We start from the raw sequence: 21,750 nt of genomic DNA, 5'->3' as shown, positions 1-21,750 counted from the left end.
ATAAATTGTGAGTTTTAAGGAGCTTTTTTGGGTAGATCATTATGACAACAGTGTAGAAGTGACTTTGAGAGATGCTAGATAGGAAACATGTACAACAGTTAGGATGTCATAAAAGTAGGGCATGTGAGGAATGAGGAGGAGGTGACCTAAGGCAGTGACGATAGAGGTGGAGAGAAGAAGACAGATTGAAAAAACATTTACGACAAAAGTCTGAACTTGGTAATGAATTGGATTTCAAATGTCTAAGGACTGCCTCCTAACTTGTGAGATGCTTGTAAACTGAAATTATGTGTTGACCTGAAAAACTATTAAAAATGTTTGCTGAAGACCAGGAAGGAGGGAGAAAAGCAGAGGAATAGGAGAAAAAAAAGCAGCCATGGGGGCAAAAGTTGGCCCTCAAGCATAGGCAGGAACCGCTAGCCTGCCTCCCCTGCTTCCCTTGCGTCTGGGGAGGAGAGTCCTGGTGGTGTGCTCTTTCAGAACACCGTCTAGGAATGTCAAAGCTGATTTGCATATGTTCTTTTCCTGCAGGTATTGTTGAAATTCAAACTCTGTCATCCTTATTTATACTTCTAAGAACCACATTTGGTTTAAAGATTCTGTTTGCTGTAGATGGGGAAAGAATTTATATTCAGCTCACTAGCGCATGGAAGAGAAGAACATTAGGTCTGTGTGGTACTTTTAATGGGAACATAAGGGATGACTTTCTGTAAGTATGATTTCTGCATAGTTAATATAACTTAATGACTGGTCATTTAAAGGATATAAATTCATTAAAGTGTTTACTTAACTAATAATAGCTTAGTTGTCATTATTCCAAGAGATTTACATGGATCATCACATTTAAAATATAAAGCAGTCTCTGATTAATATGTTTATTTTATAGATAAGGAAACTAACCAAGGCCTCAAAAAAGCAAATAAATCATTCAAGGTCACTTAGCTCACATGCAGTGGAGCTGGGTTTTGGATTTCAGCAGTGTGGCTCAGCTATGCTACCTGCTCCCCGCTATTCTCTTCTCTGCCACCTATCAACCTTAACAGTATTTTATTTTTGAAACACTGCTGCCTAAAAAATAAACCTCAATATCGTTATGTATTAGTGGTAGTAAATGATACTCTGTAAATATTGATATCATTTGGTATCAATAATACCTCTAAAGCAACATTTTGTTATCTTGTTAGATTTTGTGATTGTTGGTGTTTCACTGTAAGAGAAGCAATAACGTATATTTGTACCCCTCATAGTGACCAGGTAGTTTTCACCTATGTGTGAAAAGAAGCAGTTTATAATTTAGTATAAATGCTTTGTGCACTTGTTATCATGCTAAAAGCACACTGGGAGCAATTTAAGCAGTGGGCCATGGTTCTCATCCTCACAGAGCTTTGTGTCACAGATCAGGAGAGGATAACAGCCTTAAGAAATATGTGGAATCTAAAATAGTTGAAATCACAGAAGCAAAGTATTATAGAATGGTGTTTGCCAGGGGATAGGGGTGGGGTGGGAGTGTGGGAAGATGTTGGTCAAAGGGTACAAAGTATCAGCTAGACAGGATGTGTAAGTTTGAGAGATCTTTTGAGATCAATTAATTATATGATGACCATAATTGATGTAATGTGTACTTGAAAATTGCTAGGAGAGTAGATATTAAATGCTCTCATAACAAAAAATAAGAATGTGAGGTGATGGACATGTTCATTAGCTTGATTTAACCATTTCACAATGTATACCTTAGAACATCATATTATACTCTGAAAATGCATTCAATTTTTGTTAACTATATTTAATTTTAAAGATAGTTTAAAAATGAATATTTAGTGTTAGACAAGGATCAATCAACTACATATATATATATATATTTTTTTTTTAGAGAGAGAGAGAGAGAGAGAGGAGAGAGAGAGAGGTGATTCTAAAAATTAAGTGTTGTGCTTTGTTGTTATGGCTAGAATGATAGAGGGTTAGAGCGGGTCATCGTGGGCTGGGCAGCCAGAGGACATTTCGTGGAGAAGCCACTCTTCAAATACTGTTTTGTTTCTTTTTTAAATTAAATTAAATTAAATTTATTATTATTATTATTTTTTAATTTTATGTTAAGTTCTGGGATATATGTGCTGAACATGCAGGTTTGTTACATAGGTATACATGTGCCATGGTGGTTTACTGCACCTATCCACCAGACATCTAGGTTTTAAACCCCACATGTTTTAGGTATTTGTCCCAATGCTCTTACTCCTCTAGTCCCCCACCACCTGATAGGCCCTGGTGTGTGATGTTCCCCTCCCTGTGTCCATGTATTCTCATTGTTCAACTCCCACTTATGAGTAAGAACATGCGATATTTAGTTTTCCATTCCTGAATTAGTTTGCTGAGGATGATGGTTTTCAGCTTCATACATGTCCCTGCAAAAGGCATGAATCATCCTTTTTTATGGCTGCATAGTATTCCATGGTGTATATGTGCTACATTTTCCTTATCCAGTCTATCATTGATGGCCATTTGGGTTGGTTCCAAGTCTTTGCTATTGTAAATAGTGCTGCAATAAACATATGTGCTTTTTAAAAAACACTCTTGCACATACTCTTCTTCCTGCTTGAGTTCTCAGAACCCTGCTCCTCATCTTTCTTGTGACTTTCCACTTTTCTTCACCCCAATTCATACATTATTTGCCCCAAAAAGCTGATTCATATCTCACACACACAAAGTTAAATCTGACAATGCCTTATTATGAAAATTTATTGTTTATCTGTCTAGTTTCTTATCTTGTTTATCTGTGAGGGCTTTGAGACCAAAAGTTGTGTCCTTTGCCTTTGTATTCTTAGGAACTAGCATAGAATCTTACACAGAATGGACAATTAATTGAACTGAGGTGGAATGTTTAATGGGGCATCAGGAAGATAGTTTGGATGGGCAAAAGGAACTGGCATTTAAAATTAAAAATATTTTAATTTCTTGTATCTCATCTCCTTGTCTTCCTGTGCTTTGTTTTTAGGTAATTCAGTTTTTTGTTTTATTTATTTGTAGGTCAAAATATTGATATCTTCACAACATTTGAGAAACAGAAACTATATTAAGTGGTTTGGCTATGATGTTCAGAAAAGACATTAATCCCGCTTTCTCTTGTTTGTTTGTCAGAATGGGTCAGCAGTCAATGTTTAAGATGGCAGATCTGTCTGCCTCTTTCTAAGGCACCAGTCTCCGCCATGTATAAACATTTAGGCATGATAAGAGTGCAGGATGATCTTTCAGAGTCAGAGATAACTTGTGAACAGTGTTTAGCTTTCCAACTTAAGTAGTTAAAATTCTTTCTTCATGAAGGTTAATGTGAATATGCAGACATAATGGAATAGAAAAATATTAATTACTTGAAAATATATTTTGTATGCCTTATTATAGTAAGTTGACTATGATGAGCTGAAGGGTTATTTTATAAAATGAAAGACAATAAATAGGTCCACATTTTAGCTCATATTTTTAAAATTTATTGTTTTAAGGTAAACTAAATGAAATAAAAGAACCAAGCTCTAAGTCAGTTAGTTCCACCTTGAACTGAAAATCTTGACTACATGTATCACCCTGACCTATTTTGTTGTCCTTATGAGGAGTGGAGAGAGAAGGAAGGGGAAAGAATGGGAAGAAATGAGCTAGCACAAATCATGCAATTACTTTGAGTCTCTGTGTTCTTAAATAAACAAAATAAGATTTTGCACTAGGGTATTTGTTGTAGTTCTTTACAGTTCTGGACTAGTTTGATTTTGAGGAATAGGAAAAGAAGAAAAGGACGAAAGGGTAGGGACAAGGAAATGGCTTGTGTTTCTCCTTTATTTGTCCTCTCTCAGTTACTGGTAAGCAGCTTCAATGAAAATAGTTAATCTATAAGGACACTAGAGAAAGCTGAGATGCCCACTTTTCTACTTGGCCATATGGGAGCAATTAACACAGTCAGGGTTGTGGTGTGGTCAAAACTTTCTGCAGGAGACCTAGTTCAGCCTGAATCGCTAAGTAGTTTTGACAGTGTCTGGCACATTGTCCAATAGGGGTTGTCACTTAATAAATGTTGGTTGATGAATCAATACAACTGAATGACTGTAGGGGGTGGAATTGCAGTGTTTGTCTCCTAAACACTGTTAGAGTTTTTAAGATAGATTTTTTTCATATGGTTTGCCAGCTTCATGATGGAATCTTGATCTTTCAGATCTCATAATGGAACTGAAATATTGAATGGGATATATAGGGTACTTATATTTTGAGATATTTGTCTTTACTTTGAAAAAAAATCATGTGAACTACCCTACACTAACTTTCCCACATGCACCCTAAACCACACACATGCTAAAGTTTTGGTTGTGTGTGTATGGTTAAGTCAGGGAGAACTGGGTTTGAATCGTGGCTTTGATACTTATCAGCTTAGTGTAATTTAACGTTTCTCTGAGCTTCTGCTTTGCTTTCTCTGTAGAATGGGGATAAATGATGTTTTTCTTATAAGGCTGAGATGAAGATTAAATAAAATCATTTATGTCTACAATTTGGTACATTGTCAAATGATAGTAATGGGAAGCTTACTGCCATTGTACTTTTTTTAAACTGCTGGAAGAAAGTTTCAAGCTTTTAAGATTTCCTTGAGCAATATGAAAAATAGTATTCTCTTATTCAAGTATTTGAAGGACATGAACAAATGAATGAGAGATACACGAAGATGAGCATTATCTTTGCTTTCTAGTTCTCCATCGGGCATGATAGAAGGTACACCACAACTTCATGCAAATGCGTGGAGAGTTTCTTCTACTTGTTTTGCACCTGTTCATGTCCCAATGGTGGATCCCTGTAACATCAATCAGCAAAACAGTAAGTCTTCTTTTCTGCATGTAAACTTAGGGAAAAGTTCTATGTATTACTATAATTTTGTAAAATTAGATAGCGGTTTTAAATTCTGATTTTCTCCATTATGGTAAAAATCAATGTCCTTCCTCAAGTATTTTTTTTTTACTTAATATGATTTATGCCTTTACATATGCCTTTTCATGTAATCTAGATTGTTTTTTTAAAACCTGAGAATGACTTTTATTTTCTACTTTGTATTCATAAATTTTCTTGTTTTAGATTTTTAGAAATCCCTGTTTCTAAACTTTTATTTTCTACTTTGCATTCATAATTTTTCTTCTCTTAGGTGTTTAGAAATCCCTGTGGAGGGGAGGGGAGCATCACACACTGGGGTCTGTTGGTGGGGGGGCAAGGGAGGGAACAGTGGGGGGTGGTGGGCAGGTTGGGGAGGGATAACACAGGGAGAAATGCCAGATGTAGATGATGAGGGGATGGAGGCAGCAAACCACATTGCCATATGTGTCCCTATGCAACAATCCTGCATGATCTGCACATGTACCCCAGAACCTAAAGTACAAAAAAAAAAAAAAAATCTCTGTGGACTAGCATTTGGGAGTTTTTAGAGTCTTTAAATGCTAAAGAAAAGCCTCTGGGGATCCTCTGAGAATGTGGTGAAAGTCCAGAGATGTTCAATGTCAGTTATTACCATCTCATTACAAGTCCCTACTCATAGCACATATTTATAAGCAGGAAGCCAGTGATCCAAAGAGACTTTGTGCCTTTGAGTGAGCAACAATTTGAGATGAGCATACTCCAGAGTTCCAATTTGCAATGATAGGACAACTCACATGCTAACAATTTTTGGTTGCATTTTTTTAAAAACTAAAGCTCCAGCAAATCATGTTAAAACCTAGTTCACTTCACAATAAAAAAGATATACATGTATATATTTAGATACAATGTAAATACAAGACATACATATATAATTGTAAAAAATTAATGTACATGCTTAAATATTCTTATAACTTTATTTTTTTCTTTAATCATCTTGGCGAGTTCAGTATTTTGATGTAGTTTTTAAATATATATTACTCATATTGGTTAAGCGTTCATAAGAAGCCAGCACAGTTTACAGATTGTGTGGTCGTTGTTGGGAGGATTCTGCTGATTGACATACTGTTTTTAGTATTAACATAGAATTCTGGTGTACTGGAAAGAGCACAAGATACTCTTGCTATTGGTGCTTTTTTTCTTTTTTTAAATCTAAGTCAGCTTTTAAACTTGAAGAAGATAACCTCTTTGATCATTTTTCTTATCTATAATAACAGGAAAAGACTAAAGTTTTTTAGTTTCATGAATGATTACTTTTAATCTCACTCCCATTTAACAATACCTTCCTCCATTCTGTCCCCAACTTCCAACTAATTTACTCCTCCTCCTTCAACTACTCTTGTTTGGTTGGTTTCTTTCTTGGTTTCCTCCTCGATACTGCAGCAACTTTCTTTTTTAATAATGTGAAAGTTGAAGTAGAGCTCAATTGATAAGTCAGTTTCCCTGTGATCATTTCTTTAGTTTCTCCTTTATTATATGCCATTTTGCTCTATTTTCTATCACCTTTCTCCCCATGCCCCATGTCTTCTATATAAATGTGTTGATCTTATAATGGAAATTGAAATATTGAACTGGATATATAGGCTATTTATATTTTGAGATATTTGTCTTTGAAAATAATCATGTGAACTACCCACACTAACTTCCTCACATGCACCCTAACCCACACACATGCTATATACATTCATATATATATATTTAATATTAGCTTTTTTTTTTAGCTTTGCCATCAGCTGTAATTAAAAAAAAATTTCAAATAGGTAAATTCAGGAAGATCCCCAAAGAAAGGAAAATAAATAGACAAACGTCAATAATTCTGATCTAGATTCTAAAGGATATTTTTTCATGAGGATCTTCTTTAGTTACCCTTAACTTAATGTCAGTGGGAATATACTTTGGTCTACAAATTATTAGGCCTCTTTGGTGTATTAGTTTGCTCTTTTATGATCCTTGGCATTAAGAATATATATGTAAGCAGTATACTCCTATAGCTTCAGTCATTTGTTTTTATATACATATACATACTGAATGCAAAAATATCATACTTGAGCAATTATATCTCCTTATCAATAATAAATGTATGTAATATACTCAACAAAGGAAGTTATGTGTAATTCCTTAGTAGTGAAAAAACTAATCTCCAACAGCTTATCTGGTCTCTCGAAGACAATGACAATGAAAGATTGATTAATTTTACCTGTTAGGAAACCAATGCAAACTAGGTCCACTACATCAAGAAACCACAAACCCACCCTCTTTCAGAAAGATAGAATTCAATTGTTTGTCAAACTTGGTTACTTCAATAAAGGATTGTATCTGATCAGTCATTCTCAAGGGAAAAATCAACAACTTTCAAGAAATGATTACACAGATGCCCTCCCCTCCCAGGTGATTTTATAGTTATATCTTATGGCCTTTAGCATATACCCCAATCCCCAATTTCTATTAATTATTCTCTTATTCATGGATTTGTAGATTTATTTATCAAACATTGTTGAGCTCCTAATATCTGCTGGGCATTGTACACTGTGCATTGTGCAACATTGAGTTCAATGGCTATGTGGCATCGGACACATTACCATTCATTTCAGAGACTCCGTTGAAATGAGATGATTCCCCGTTCTTCCTAAACAATTGTGTATTACACAGAGTTGCCATAACATCCACAATCTGGAACCACTTTATTATGTGTGGATGTTTGGAAATAAGCCTCCCAGTACTCCCCAATTCTTTATAGTAGGTTTCTTAAATGATCCTCATGCAATGGGATGATTGAGGCCACTGCTTCTATCAGTCCTTCTGTTACTCATGTTATTCAGGTACAATACACTATTTTTTTTCCCTAAAAGACTGTTGAATATGGATTAAGTACTGTTACCAATATGATAAAAAACAAACAAAAGCTGTATAAAGTGAAATTGTTCACTCTCGTATTAAAAGTAATATGCACTACAGTATATTTCTAAGAAAGTGAAATGCTTTGTTATTCTGGAATTTGATACTTAAGGCTAAGATCTGAACTGTTAAATAAGATACTAATGGGGCTCTTTGTCTGTTAGTTGGGTATGCAGCACACTGTGATGTCATCCACCAGGACCTCTTTGCTCCTTGCCACATCTATATTAGTCCTGGGCTGTACTATCAGCTATGCCGCCACGATGCATGCAAGTGTGGAAGCTCCTGCCTGTGCAATGCTCTTGCCCATTACGCCTACCTCTGCGGCCAGCGCGGTGTTCACATTGATTTCAGAGCTCAGATTTCTTTCTGTGGTGAGTACAATGGCACAGCTAAAGACTATCAGATAATACCTTAGAGACTTCTGTGTTTATAATGACTGCTTTTATTTTTTAAATGAAATGTCAATATTGCATGTAAGTTATTTGAAATATTTTCATAATGTACAAACATGAAAAACAAATGAAATATTTAATTTCTTAAGATGGGAGATATGTTGGATAAGACCAATAACTTTTGACTAGTTTTGTAATAAATGAAATTATTGTAACTGTTTTGAAATACGCAACAGAAATAATTTAAAACATTTGAAAAATTCTTATGGAAATATCATATCTAAATATTAGAAAGTATGAAAAAGACTATGGAATATGGTAATATAGTTGATTTGTACTTAAATAGATGTTATGCAACAGGCAATTATTATCAAATTGTTGGGGCTTTAATTTTCACACTTATCTTGTCTGCCATTTTTGTTCGTGGTAGATTGTTTCCTTGTGTGTTTTATAATTTTTTTTGTTAGCTAATTTTTACCAGCACCTCCTCCAACCTCGTCTTGGGGCACTGCTCTCTTCACCTCCTCACTCCCTCAGTAGGTTCACAAAGCTTTTTCCAGTTATTCCAGGGGTATCGTTGGTTGATATTGATGTTAACTGCTCAATTTTGGCTTTCTAAGATAAAAATAATGTAAATACAAAAGTAATGTACATTCATGTGCCAAATCTGTGCAGGATGTCAGCCTTGGATTTTGATTTTTTTAGAGGTAACTTTTAAATCACAGACCCAGCAGTTAGAGAACTTTTTCTATCATCTTCCTATACTATGAGCCAATTCCTTCCAGTCTGGGTGTTGGCAAACTTCAACTATTGGGTCTCCTGTATTTTTGTGAATAAAATTTATTGAAATACAGTCATGTCCATTTGTTTGTGTGTCATCTATGGCTGCTTCTGTGCTACAAGGGCAGAATTGAGTAGTTGTGACAGAGACTGTGTGATCTGCAAAGCTAAAAATATTTACCATTTGGCCCTTTGCAGAAAGAGGTTTCCAACCCCTGCTTTAGTCTTTCATTTCAACTGAGGATGTTGCTCTTTGAGCATCCAAGTTAAGGTTCTCCCAATTCCTTGGCTTGTAATGGACCAGCTTTCATTTTCTGTCATAGACTTCTAAGCAGGCATAAAATGTTTCTATGTGCCATGGAAATCTTTTCAAGCAATGCTCCTTTGTCCTTAGCTGTGGTGTGCCAGAAGGGCATGCTGTACCATCGCTGTTCCTCGTTCTGCCTCCATTCCTGCATTTCTCTCTCCTCCCCGGAGCAGTGCAATGATGACTGTGCTGAAGGCTGTAACTGTCCAGATGGCAAATTCTATGAAGATACTCTTAGCTTTTGTGTACCCATGTAAGTCACGGAAACAGGTTGGCAGCATCCTGTTTCAATTGCTTTTTCTTTTTATGGGCTAAATGAGCTTTCAGGGAAGTTTTTGAAAAAATATTTCTTACTGTCTTTACTTTTTTTTTAAAAAAACCCTGTACATGTTCATCAATAGCTACAGAAAGAGCGAAGGAATCTCTGATGGTTGATCTTGAAGTGTATTCCTGCTTGTTTTTACCACAGTCAAATTAATAACAAGGTTTATGTTTCATTGTCACATGGCAAACTTCAGTAACAGGACTTTAATATCGTAGCACTCACAAATTTCTCAATTTACACATGAAGTAAAGCTTTTTGTCTTATACATAGTGTTAAATGATATATCAGTTATGTTTCTCTGAATTGCATTCAGTGATTTTTCTTGTGAGTAAAACAACGTTGTTTTGTGAGTTGTATTTTAGAAAACAAAACCTGAAGCCATACAAAATTTCATGTCTAAGCAGCTCTGCCATTTGTGTAACAGGACTGCATGCAGTCTCGGAGAATCATGCAGACCTCAGAGTGTGCCTTACAATGACCAATGGAGAGCACAGGATCGGATTGAATTTTAGTGGCTTTTGAAAAAAATTATATCCCATTTAATTTACTTTTTTTTTCTTATAGATTCCACTGCCGATGTCATTATAGGGGCAGTGTTTATCAACCTGGAGAGCTCATCCCCACACCCTCAGGCTTATGGTAGGTTTTGATGATGGGGATTATATTTCACAAACGATGTACGTGTTAATATAATTTCTTAACCCAAACCGTAAGTTGAAATATGCCCTCTGTAATTAAAAAATAAAGGGAACAATGTAATCTTTAAGTATGTTATAATCATATAGATGATTATATACATATGTACAAACACATATATACATAATACATGCATATATGATATTTCAAAGTGAAATAACCAAGTTTTGTACTCATAACTGCAGAAGGGAGTTATGAATTTAAGTATCTCACAGTGAAATGAAAGTCTGATTATTTTTGGTTCTTAGAAGTTAGGGGTGAAGTAGGTGTTTAAATATTACAGTATTGCTAAGTGAGCTCAAAAAAAGCAATTTCAAAATAGATTTGAAAAATGTCCTGCATAATAGTAAGTGTGCCTCCTCCCCAGGGCCATCAATACTAGAAAGATAACACTTAATCATAGGATAATACTCATTCTGGTTGTAACTTTTCTGTTGAAAATCTAGGCACGTCCATGCAGCAGTCCATACTTACATATATTCCTAACCTCCCTTTTTTAGTTGCCCAATAGGTGCCCACAGATAATAATAGATAGTAGATAATAATAACAACAACAATAATGTTGTTGGCCGTGAGACCGGCACGTCTGCCGGGGGTCTCTTGACCAGCAAGAGGGTCCTAATACCTGGAAGAGAGAGTGCGCGGAAGAGAAGAGAGAGAGATAGATGGGTCTGGAGGACTGAAATGAGATATGCTCAGATCAGCGATTTATTCTTTGTGCACATGTTCTTATATATGATTTTACATACAGTGACTGACGTCAGTCTTCTTACAGAATCATTATCAGGGGGAAAGAATAGAAAGTTACAAAGTAACCAAGGAAAGTACAAAATAACCAAGGAAGGGAACAACATACAAGTTTACCTAAAGGTCACAAAAGATTCTTATCCTTTTATCCATTGTTACAGAAAATGACGTTAAGACAGGTGGGCAAGCAATAAATCAGGAGGGGAACAATTTTGTAGTGATTAAATGAATGATCTCAATGCTTCTGTGACTACGGGTAAATAGAGTCATAGAACTAGCCCAGAACATTGACTTCAGGAGAAAAACAATAATCTGGCATTACTTCAGTCATGCCTTAGAAGCAGTGAACTGAGAGTGACTTTCTGCAAGCTTAACATTTCCCACGTCTTCCTGTAGCCACCTCACTCGACTGCACCCAGTGGAGAGAGACGTGTCTGGGCTCAAACCCCGTCATGGCGGAGACACGGAGGGGCCTCTACGCTGGTGGGGGATCCCCACACAATAATAATAATATCTAACCATTACTGTGTACCTTCTTTTGTGCTGGCACCATTCTAAGTGTTTAATATTTATTGTTAAAATACTTATTTCCATAACCCTAAGAGATAGGCAATGTTGCTTTATCCCGATTTACAGGTGAAGAAAATGGGATACAGGTGGCTAAGGAACCTGATACTAAAGCTGGGAGCTAATCCCAGTCAACCTGGCTCTGCAGTGCTTGTCTCCTGCCTACTTTGCTCTGCAGCTGATTTTGTATTTACAGCAGAATATAGGTTATGCTCAATTTACCTTTATCTTTATCTCTACCTCTCTTTCTCTCACTCCACATCAAGACACAATGGCAACTAGCTCTTGGATCTTTCTGTGGTAGGCAGTATTACTATTCACACAGATTTCCAAGCCAGATCTCTGGGAGTCATTTTTTACTCTTTCCTCCTGCTCAAAACACCTAATCAATAAATACCTAACAACTTTGGATTTTACTTGATTTTACTTTCTACATGTAGTCAAAAGTCATTTCTTCCTTTCCATCTTCATTACTTTGGCAATTAGTGTGTCTCACTCTCTCTTCCCTGGACCTTCCTCTCTGGGGTTCTTGCCTCCAGTGTTTCCCCTCTTTGATTCTGCCGAGGTGTCATATCTTTTTGGATTTAACATAATTAATCTATGTAAACTTAGCAAAAACAAAGTAACCATCCTCCTCAATGAGAAAAAGAAAAATTCACTTAATATAGTGACTTTGTTTGCCTTTCCTTTTTAAAAGCCTTTGTCCCAGAATAAGTATGATATGGAAGACCTGGATGTGTGATCTGAGACCTGTGTCAGTTCTTCTGTGCCATTCAAAGTGTGAGCAAATTCGATCAGAGGTGACTCAGTGGTGAATTACACTCTGAGTGTCATTCAAGTGTTCAAGTGTGCATAGTGTATTTTCCATGTGATGTGGCCTGTACATGTGAGTCAGCTTCTTCATCTGGGTTTAAATATAGGACATATAATCTGGTCCAAAGCTGAAGGAAAACTGTATTGCAGTTATTGAGAACTGATGCGTTGTTTCCTGTCATGTTATCTTCAGGGATTGTCAAGGCTAATTTTGCCTATATGCGGCTCTTGCCTTTTACCTTGACTTTAGAATCTAAGTTGCAAGGAAGCTGTGACTCCACCCTATCTTCAATGCTACTGCCAGAATGATTCAAAGCAACTTTTATATCACTTTTCTGCTTAAGGTCTTCAATGGCTCACCTCAGGGGCAAAATCTTACTTAGCATCTTCTAGGAGCTAGCCTCTGCCTCTTTTGCCATTCTCACTGCCTGTCCCTTCCTGCATTGCCCTTTGCTATGTAGAATTGTGCTTTACTTCTTCATAGTTTGTGTATTTCCACTGAATGTTACAGCCTTCCTACCTTAGGTGTGCCATGACCTCCATCCACTCTTCAAAACTGTTCAGACTTTACTTCCTTTGACTCCCTGATGTTGGTTGCCAACAGATTTTAAAAACATTTTTCTTTGTTTTACTTCTATCTCTTAACATATTTCTATGTTGCACGTGTCACTCTGCATACATTATTTATTTGTGCTTCTTCCCCTCATACAAGACAAAGTGCAAAAAGTCTTATGGTAAAGACTATGAATTTTGGTGTTCGTATCTCACATGCCTAACCCAATGCTCTACACTTACAGGTGTTTGATAAAAACGTGTTGTGTTGAAATAGTGCTCCTGAAATTGGACCTAAGCTAATAACTTGTAAAAAAAAATTCTGTGGGAAAAATAATATTTGTATAATGTACTCAATCAATTCTTGTACATTAGATTGTTGTTGAAATTCAGGAAAAAAAAACCAGATTTGATTCCATAAATTAACTATTTATTTACTTCTAGCCAGTGTTCAAATGGGACTGTGCAATGTGATGAATTAGCAACGCCCTCTGCTGGTAAGATCTCAAAAGATGTTTTCCTGAAGGAGGATGCACCTCTAATTCCACCTCCGCTCCTGGCAGATGTTATCAATCATTCACAGCCCTCCTTCCCAATGTGCATGGTTATAGCCTTCGGAATGTTTTTCAATATGGCATTCCAGGGCTTCTCAACTTTATCCACCTTGAAAATTGTAATATTTTTAGGATAGTCTTCTTTGAACATATAAGTCAGCTAAGGGGTGGAGCAAATCAACCCAGGGATGCTGCCTAGATGCTGCCTTCCACAGGAGCACCTCAGACACCTCAAGGACTTTAGGGACATGTATCTAGGCACCTATTGTAACCCATTTGTGGGAAAGAAATTGGGAAACTCTAGACCATCACTTCTCAGATTTTAGTGTGCACATGTGGGGATCTTGTTAAAATACAGATTCTGCGTCATTAGGTCAGGGGTGACATCTGAGATCCTACATTTCTATCAGTGGCGAAGGCATGTAAAATGACATCTACTGTCATCCGTTCAGAATGTCATTTTATACTTAAATATCTTTCCTAAGATCTTATATATTAGGACCTTATATATTATTTATTTTCATCATATAAAGAGCCTCAAATTCCTAGTTACCATGGGCAAATTCTAGGCACATAATAAACAACACTTGCTTTCATAGATTTTAATGGGCAGGAAGAGTGTAGGCTGATAAAAGTAATTATGAGCTATTACTGCTTTGTTCTATATTTGAATGGCTTGGTATATATTATTATTAAAAGAGCTTTGAAGTACGTGTCCTGAATTTACTTTACAAGGATTCAGACAAGCCTAGGGTTTCTTTACAAGACATGTTTATGGACCACACACACTCAGTAGCCATCCTGATTCTGTCCCATTTGATTCAGTGTGACTCACGGTCAATGAAGGGAAGCCCAGGTGGCTAGCCTTCTCACAGAGGAACCCACAGGATTTGATCCCTCTGGCCCCACATGAGGAAATGTATTTGATCTGTAAGAGCTCAGAAGCTTTCTAGAAGAATATGGAGCCCCTGTCTTGACTATAATTATGTCTACTTCTGCACTTCTGTGGTATAGTGAGAACTGATATAAACAATGACTCGAGTTGAAGCAAGATTTAGAAGAATCATGTGTTCATTGTGGCTTTATAAAAGCCACAGTGCTTTTATGTTATGCATAAAAATTGATAATACATTCTTAAAAATTGATTATATATGTATGAATTAATAAAAATATCCTGTTTCTTGACTTTAGAAAATTATATTCTAGTTAGTTACCGTCTTATGGAAGGCAGCTAACATTTTCAAACTCTAATTAGGTTTGGAATAAATCTATTTAGTGACTAAAGGGAATTTGGCTAGGGAATATTTATAAGCTCATCAACTAAAAATCAAGAGTAAGAGCATTATCTAATCATAATTCTTAAAATATTTTATGGTGAATTTTGTTTTGATGACAAGTACATGCCAGTATGATTATCTGTCTATGGAGCAGATACAAGTTAAGGACATTTTGTCTGTGCTTATATCTGAAGTTCACGTCTGCCCAGCAGGAAAAGAGTATTTCGACTGCAGGTTTCCTGACCCTGAATTACCAGCGGGTGGTATTAACTGTGAGACTACATGTGCAAACCTAGCCATGAACTTCACTTGTGCCCCATCCTCACCCTGTATAAGTGGCTGTGTTTGTGCACCAGGGTAAGCCTCTTCTTCATAATACAGAACATTCAGGATTTGACTGAAAGCACAAAATCTCTTGAAAATATTATTTACAGAAATAGCCAGAATTGTTGTTCTGACTAGTGGTTAACTGGGTTGGTAGCTAGACTATTGTAATTATTTTGCTTGGCTCATGTAACATTGTAAAATATTATTAATGTAATATACTGAATTGAGGAGAAAACTCATGTCTGGATGAACTTGGAATTTCTCCCCTGATTAAACTGCAATTTTGGGAAAGTGACACAATCACTTTTCATTCAAAACACTCTTCAAGTACATTTTAAAATATTATATTGTGCAGTTACTGGTGTTGATGTAAAGTTGTACTATTGATGCCAGCTGTTTTATCTTAAAGAAACTAGTGTATCAAGGCTACAAAGGGCATGGGTAAGAGTGGGAAGTCTGGCTTCAGACACATCACTGCACAAATCCCAGCTCTGATGCTGTTAGTGAAGTGATTTTTCTGCAAGTTCCTTTTAAGCCTCAGTTAGGCATTGTGAGATGTGGGGTGTGTGTATGTGTGTGTGTGTGCCTGTGTATTTAATAAATATGAGCCACTATTTTGTGGCAGCATATTCTACTCTTATCTTCATAAATTTTCTTCCATTGCACAAATACCTAGTACCTGTGAAAGACAAACACAGAATCTGGTGGCTATTGGCTTCCTCACAGGCGCACATATAATCTGGCCTCCCTGGCCCTCCCTCTTCTGGTAATGAAATAGAGGCAGTGCAGAGGGAGTGCCATCTAAGGCAAACAGGTCACCCATTCTTCCTCAATGAACATGTTCACACAAAGGGATTCCTGGGATCAGCTCATATAAACCAGGAGCAAAGAAGAGCGAGGTCTTGTGGTTTGTTTCCCAGGAGAATCGCATTTGTCTAAATGGCCCCCATCTGGAATAGGTTGAAGAGCCAAGTAACTTGGGACTGGTGTTAATCTTTTTAGAAAGAAAGGGCATAGGAGCCAGAGAAAAAAGGTCACAAAAGAACAAGTGCTTGTGCCTGGGAAAATTAAGACAGGTAGAAATTAGGCCATAGAGCAGATAAGCAAGGAAGACATTTTAGTAAAAAGGAGAAGGGAAATAAAACCTTTATTATGGTAGAATAATTAAAACCCACAACATTGCTTGATTTATTTGATTTGATTGTGACTCTTGGGAATGCATGGCTAATTAAAGCCATTTCCTAATTTTGTTTTATATGCTGTGCTTGAGGTATTATCTTTTAAAATATACTTACTGTCACCTTTGACGTTTAGTTGGACAATGATTTATGTATTTACTGGCTAAATCTCATTACAAAATGTTAAGGAGATTTCCTCCTACCCTACCTTCTCTGACTGTATTGAAATAAATGTGGTTGGAATTGACTTCGAGGCGTCTGACAGATTTGGAAATATTTTGTTACGATAACTTTGTCTTACAACATTGTTTATGGTAATATGATTTGCCATGTCTTCCATGTGACCTTGTCTGGCTCATTTTGGCACAGTAGTCCAGTGTGACTTGTTTTCATGTGGCTCCTAACAGTACCAGCAGTTTATTGACTATAAAAAGACCACAGAACCCTAATTGAGAAATCACTGTGGGTTGAACAAATGGAAAGTAGTATAGTGGAAAGGTCAGACAGAAATGGCTTCTATACTGCGCTTCCTTATTAGCAGAAGTACCTCATGGGAAGTTACTAAACCACTTGAAATCTCAAGCTTCTCTTTTTAAAATGGATATAAGAATATTTTTACTTCTTGGATGACTGAGTATATGCTGCACACCAGTTACGTAGTAAGTACTCAGTAAATGTTTATTTCTTATCCCACTGCCCAAACCTGCTTAAAGCAGATACAGGCATACCTTGTTTCATCGTGTTTTGATTTATTGCATTTCAAAAGTGTTGCATTTTTTTTTCTACAAATTGAAGGTTTGTGTCAACCCTACATCAAGCAAATCTGTTGGTGCCATTTTCCAACAGCATGTGCTTACTTGGTGTCTCTGTGTCATATTTTGGTAATTTTTTTGCAAGATTTCAGAACTTTTTCATTATTATTATATCTGTTATGGTAATCTGTAAACAGTGAACTTTGATTACTATGTAATTACTTCAGGGTGCCACAAACTGTGCCTATATAAGATGGAAAAATTAATTGATGAATGTTGTGTGTGTTCCGATTGCTCCATGTATGGGCCATTTCCCCATCTCTCTCCCTTTTCTCTGGTTTCTCTATTACCTCAGACACAACAATATTGAAATTAGGCCAATTAATAACTCTACAATGGTCACCAAAAGTTCAAGAGAAAGGAAGAGTCACATGTCTGTCACCTTAAATCAAAAGCTAGAAATGATTAGATTTAGTGAGGAAGGCATATCAAAAGCTAAGAGAGTCCACAAGCTAGCTCTTTTGCAGCAGTTAGCCAAATTGTGAATGCAAAGAAGTTCATGAAAGGAATGAAAAGTGCTACTATTCCAGTGAACTCACAAATGACAAGAAAGCAAAGCAGCCTTATCGCTGATACGGATAAAGTTTTAGTAGTCTGGATAGATCAAACCAGCTGCAACATTCCCTTATGCAAAGGCTTAATCCAGAGCAAAATTTTAACTCTTTCAATTCTGTAATGGCTGGGAGAGGTGAGAAAGCTGTAGAAGAAAAGTTTGAAGCCAACAGAGGTTGGCTCATGGGGCTCAAGAAAAGAAACGATCTCCATAACATAAAAGTGCAAATGCTGATGGAGAAGCTGTAGCCAGTTATCCAGAGGATGTAACAGAGATAACTGATGAAGATGGCTATCCTAAGCAATATGTTTTCAATGTAGATGAAACAGATTTATATAGGAATAAGATGCCATTTAGGACTTTCACAGCTAGAGAGAAGGCAATACTTGGCTTCAAAGCTTCCACAGACAGGCTGACTCTCTTATTAGGGACTAATGCAGATGGTGGCTTTAAGTTGAAGTCAATGCTCATTTGCCATTTAAAAAATCATAGGGACCTTAAGAATTATGCTAAATCTACTCTACCTGTGCTCTGTAAATGGAACAACAAAGCCTGAATGGCAGCATGTTTGTTTACAGCATGGTTTACTGAATATTTTGAGCCCACTGTTGAGACCTGATACCTAGAAAAAAAAGATTCCTTTAAACATATTACTACTTATTGGCAGTGCACCTCGGCACTTGGGAGCTCCAGTGGAGATGCAGAAGTATCAATTAATTTTGTTTTCATGCTTGCTAACACATTTATTCTGCAGCCATTCATCAAGGAGTAATTTCAACTTTAAAATCTTATTATTTAAGAAATACATTTCACAGGGTTATACCTGCCATAGATAGTAATTTCTCTGATGGATCTGGGAAAAGAAAATTGAAAATACCTTGGAAAGTATTCACTATTCTAAATACCATTAAGAACATTAGTGATTCATGGGCAGAGGTCAAAATATCAACATGCACAGGAGTTTGAAAGATGTTTATTCCAACCCTCATGGATAACTTTGACGGTTTTGAGATGTCAGTGGAGGAAGTAATTGCAGATGTGAAGGAAATAGCAAGAGAACTAGAATTAGAAGTGAAGCTTGAAGATGTGACTGATTTGCTTCAATCTCATGATAAAACTTGAATGTTGATTGAAAGTTGCTTCTTACAGATGAACAAAAAAAGTGGTTTCTTGAGATGGGATCTATATGTGGTGAAGATGCCGTGAACATTGTTGGAATGATAATAAAGGATTCAGAATGTTACATAAACTTAGTTGATAAAGCAGTGGTAGGGTTTAAGAGGACTGACTCTAATTTTGAAAGAAATTTTTAGGTAAAATACTATCAAATGCATTGCATGCTACAGAGAAATCTTTTGTGAAAGGGAGAGTCAATCAATGTGGCAAACTTCACTGTGTCTTATTTCAAGAAATTGCCACAGCCACTCCAGCCTTCAGCAACCACCACCCTGATTAGTCAGCAGCCATCAACATTGAAGTAAAACCCTCCTCCAGCAAAAAGATTATGACTCCCTGAAGGCTCAGATGATCATTAACTTTTTTTTTAAGCAATAAAATATTTTTAAATTAATGTATTTTTTATTTTTTTATTTTTAGATATAAAGCTATTATGCATTTAATAGACTATAATGTAAATATAACTTTTATATGCACTAGGAAATGAAACAAATCTGTGTGATTTGCTTTTTAATGATATTAACTTTATTGCTGTGGTCTAGAACCAAACTGGCAATACACCTATAATTTACAGTGATTTAAAGTTTTCCCTTTCCTTCTTCCAGTTTTGAGTAGTTATGAAAAACTCATCAGTCATTAGCAAAGTCAGTTGAAACCATGACTTTGTCTGGGGATATAAGAATTGTGGCTCATTTTGGTGAGGTTTCCCTCACTTAAACCACTGAACAATTAAAGTTTATGATGCATCTAATGTTTGAAGCATTGTGTTTAGCTATAGAAATGGGGAGTAGTAAAATACATTTATTAGATAATAATAGAATCTACCTTAGGGGATTGTCACTAGGATAAGATCAGTTAGTGGCATAGTTAAAATGGTTAGAATAGTGCCTTGCCATAGCAAGCATTCAAAAATATGAGTTTTGTTATTGCTCTTATTATCATTATAAGATATTTAATGAAGTATTTAACAGTTTATTGTGATAAATCCTCCAATAAAAGTTTATAAAATTACTAAGTATACAGAGTATGTGAGGGAATTAGGGACATAAAGATTGCACGAATTGAGTCTTAAATGATAAGTTTGCCAGACAGAACATGGGAAAAGAATTTTCCAGGCAGAAGAAAAATTCAAAGCCCAGGATAAGTGACTAGAAGTTTGGGAGGGCCGAGGTGAGAGATCTGGGGCATTGTTGGTCTGAAAGAAATCTAAATGAGATAATGTATTGTTTATATAAATAATTTTATTCACCTTTACTCAACAGTTGTCTTCTATGCACTACGCATTGTGACATGAACATTAACAAGATATTTATGGTCCTCTTGAGTGAAGCTGAAAGTGTAGTGGATAGCATATGCTGTCCATTGAATAAGGAATTACAACACTGTGTACAAAGAGTCATGAGAGAGAAAGCAGAGTACTAAAACAACATGAGGAATTATTTCTGTTTTAGAGAAGAGGAAATAACTCCGGGTTCCTGAATTCCATGTTAATTTTTATAATATTAAATTTTTATGCTTTAAGCAAAATGTAAAAAAAGTTTTGCATCTTATCTATTTTAGGAAATTTTTATTTTTATTAATTTATTTTGTTATTTATATAAATTAAATTATAGATTAATTCATAATAAATTATTTAAATTACAACTGATTTTTAAATTTAATGTTATTTTTATCCTTATCGCTATTTTATATATTTAATTATATTTATAATTTATTACTGACAAAATTATTGTTATGCTATTTAATTAAGTTATTTATTAAAACTTTTAGAAAAAATTTAAGAATATTGAAATATATATTTATTTATATCAAAGGATTTGATGTTACATGTAATATATACTTAATCTTCATACCAAGTATTTAAAAAATACACCAAAATTTATTCTTCTCTGAGATTAGTTCAATTTTTATATTAAAATTTTATACTTAATTTTATATTTATATTTAAAGTGTATATTAAAATATAACATTTGTATATTTTAACTTTTATAGCCATAGACATTTTTAGACACTATTTCAGGAAACAATCTTTCAAGAAGAAAATAACACTTGAAACCAACATTCGAAAGTTATTACATTGAATAAATAAGAAACACTGAGGTAGAATAGAAGCTGCAGTTACTGGGAGGAAAAAACAGATGAAGATGAAAAAACCGCATTAAATTTGGAGAATTCCAACAAAAGCCTCTCTGGTGAACTCAGAGAAGTTAAAAAGGACCTTAGTCAGTTACAAGAAAACTTAAAGATTTCAGAAAACATGAATTTACGATTTGAAAACCAACTGAATAAGACAATCAGAAATGTATCTAAGGTAATGGATGAAATCCACACTGTTCTCAAGAAGGATAATGTAAAGAATGAAGACAAAGATAAAAAATCCAAGAAGAATGGTGCAACTGTATGATAAAATTTATGTAGTGATGAGGAATAGTGTTAACTAATATAATATGTAAAAATCATGATATAAGAATGTTTGAAGGTGATGCATGTTTGATTTTAGTAGCATAAATGTCTTTTAGTTCAAATGATGTATAAAGTTTTATGAATATGAGTTTCTGCTTTTGATAATTGCTTGTAATTCCTAGCATTCAAGTTATTAAACACTCCTTGATTGAAATAAAAAGTAAATAAGAAATAATGTGAAACACTTAATGTTTTTAGTTCCACACACACCTAAACTCTCCTGATTTCAACTTTAAGCACTCAGAAAGAAGCTTTTGATTACTCTCTACATCTTGTAATAAAAATGTTAACCATTTGATAATTTACTATTTCATCAAAAAATTGTTAGATCCCATAGACTCTTAAGTAGCAGATATTAAAGAAAGGGACTCTCACTTCCTCTACAATTTTTTTTTTCTGGAATG

General features: G+C 35.4%; 1 protein-coding gene across 1 annotated transcript in view; it reads left to right on the top strand.

Annotated features, from left to right (window-relative positions):
• Window positions 1–21,750, top strand: part of OTOGL (otogelin like) — a 404,189-nt gene that overhangs the window by 272,949 nt on the left and 109,490 nt on the right. The window contains exons 21-27 of the mRNA XM_064376937.1: window positions 532–709; window positions 4,718–4,842; window positions 7,989–8,198; window positions 9,394–9,559; window positions 10,196–10,270; window positions 13,451–13,503; window positions 15,032–15,194. Of these exons, the coding sequence (XP_064233007.1) occupies window positions 532–709; window positions 4,718–4,842; window positions 7,989–8,198; window positions 9,394–9,559; window positions 10,196–10,270; window positions 13,451–13,503; window positions 15,032–15,194 (970 nt within the window). The remainder of the gene's footprint in view (window positions 1–531; window positions 710–4,717; window positions 4,843–7,988; window positions 8,199–9,393; window positions 9,560–10,195; window positions 10,271–13,450; window positions 13,504–15,031; window positions 15,195–21,750) is intronic.

The sequence above is a fragment of the Aotus nancymaae genome, unplaced genomic scaffold (assembly GCF_030222135.1).
Source record: "Aotus nancymaae isolate 86718 unplaced genomic scaffold, 86718_ANA_hifiasm-v0.15.2.pri h1tg000016l, whole genome shotgun sequence".
Lineage (NCBI taxonomy): Eukaryota > Metazoa > Chordata > Mammalia > Primates > Aotidae > Aotus > Aotus nancymaae.
The sequence above is the reverse complement of the archived record's forward strand: the minus strand, read 5'-3'. Positions and strand labels throughout refer to the sequence as shown.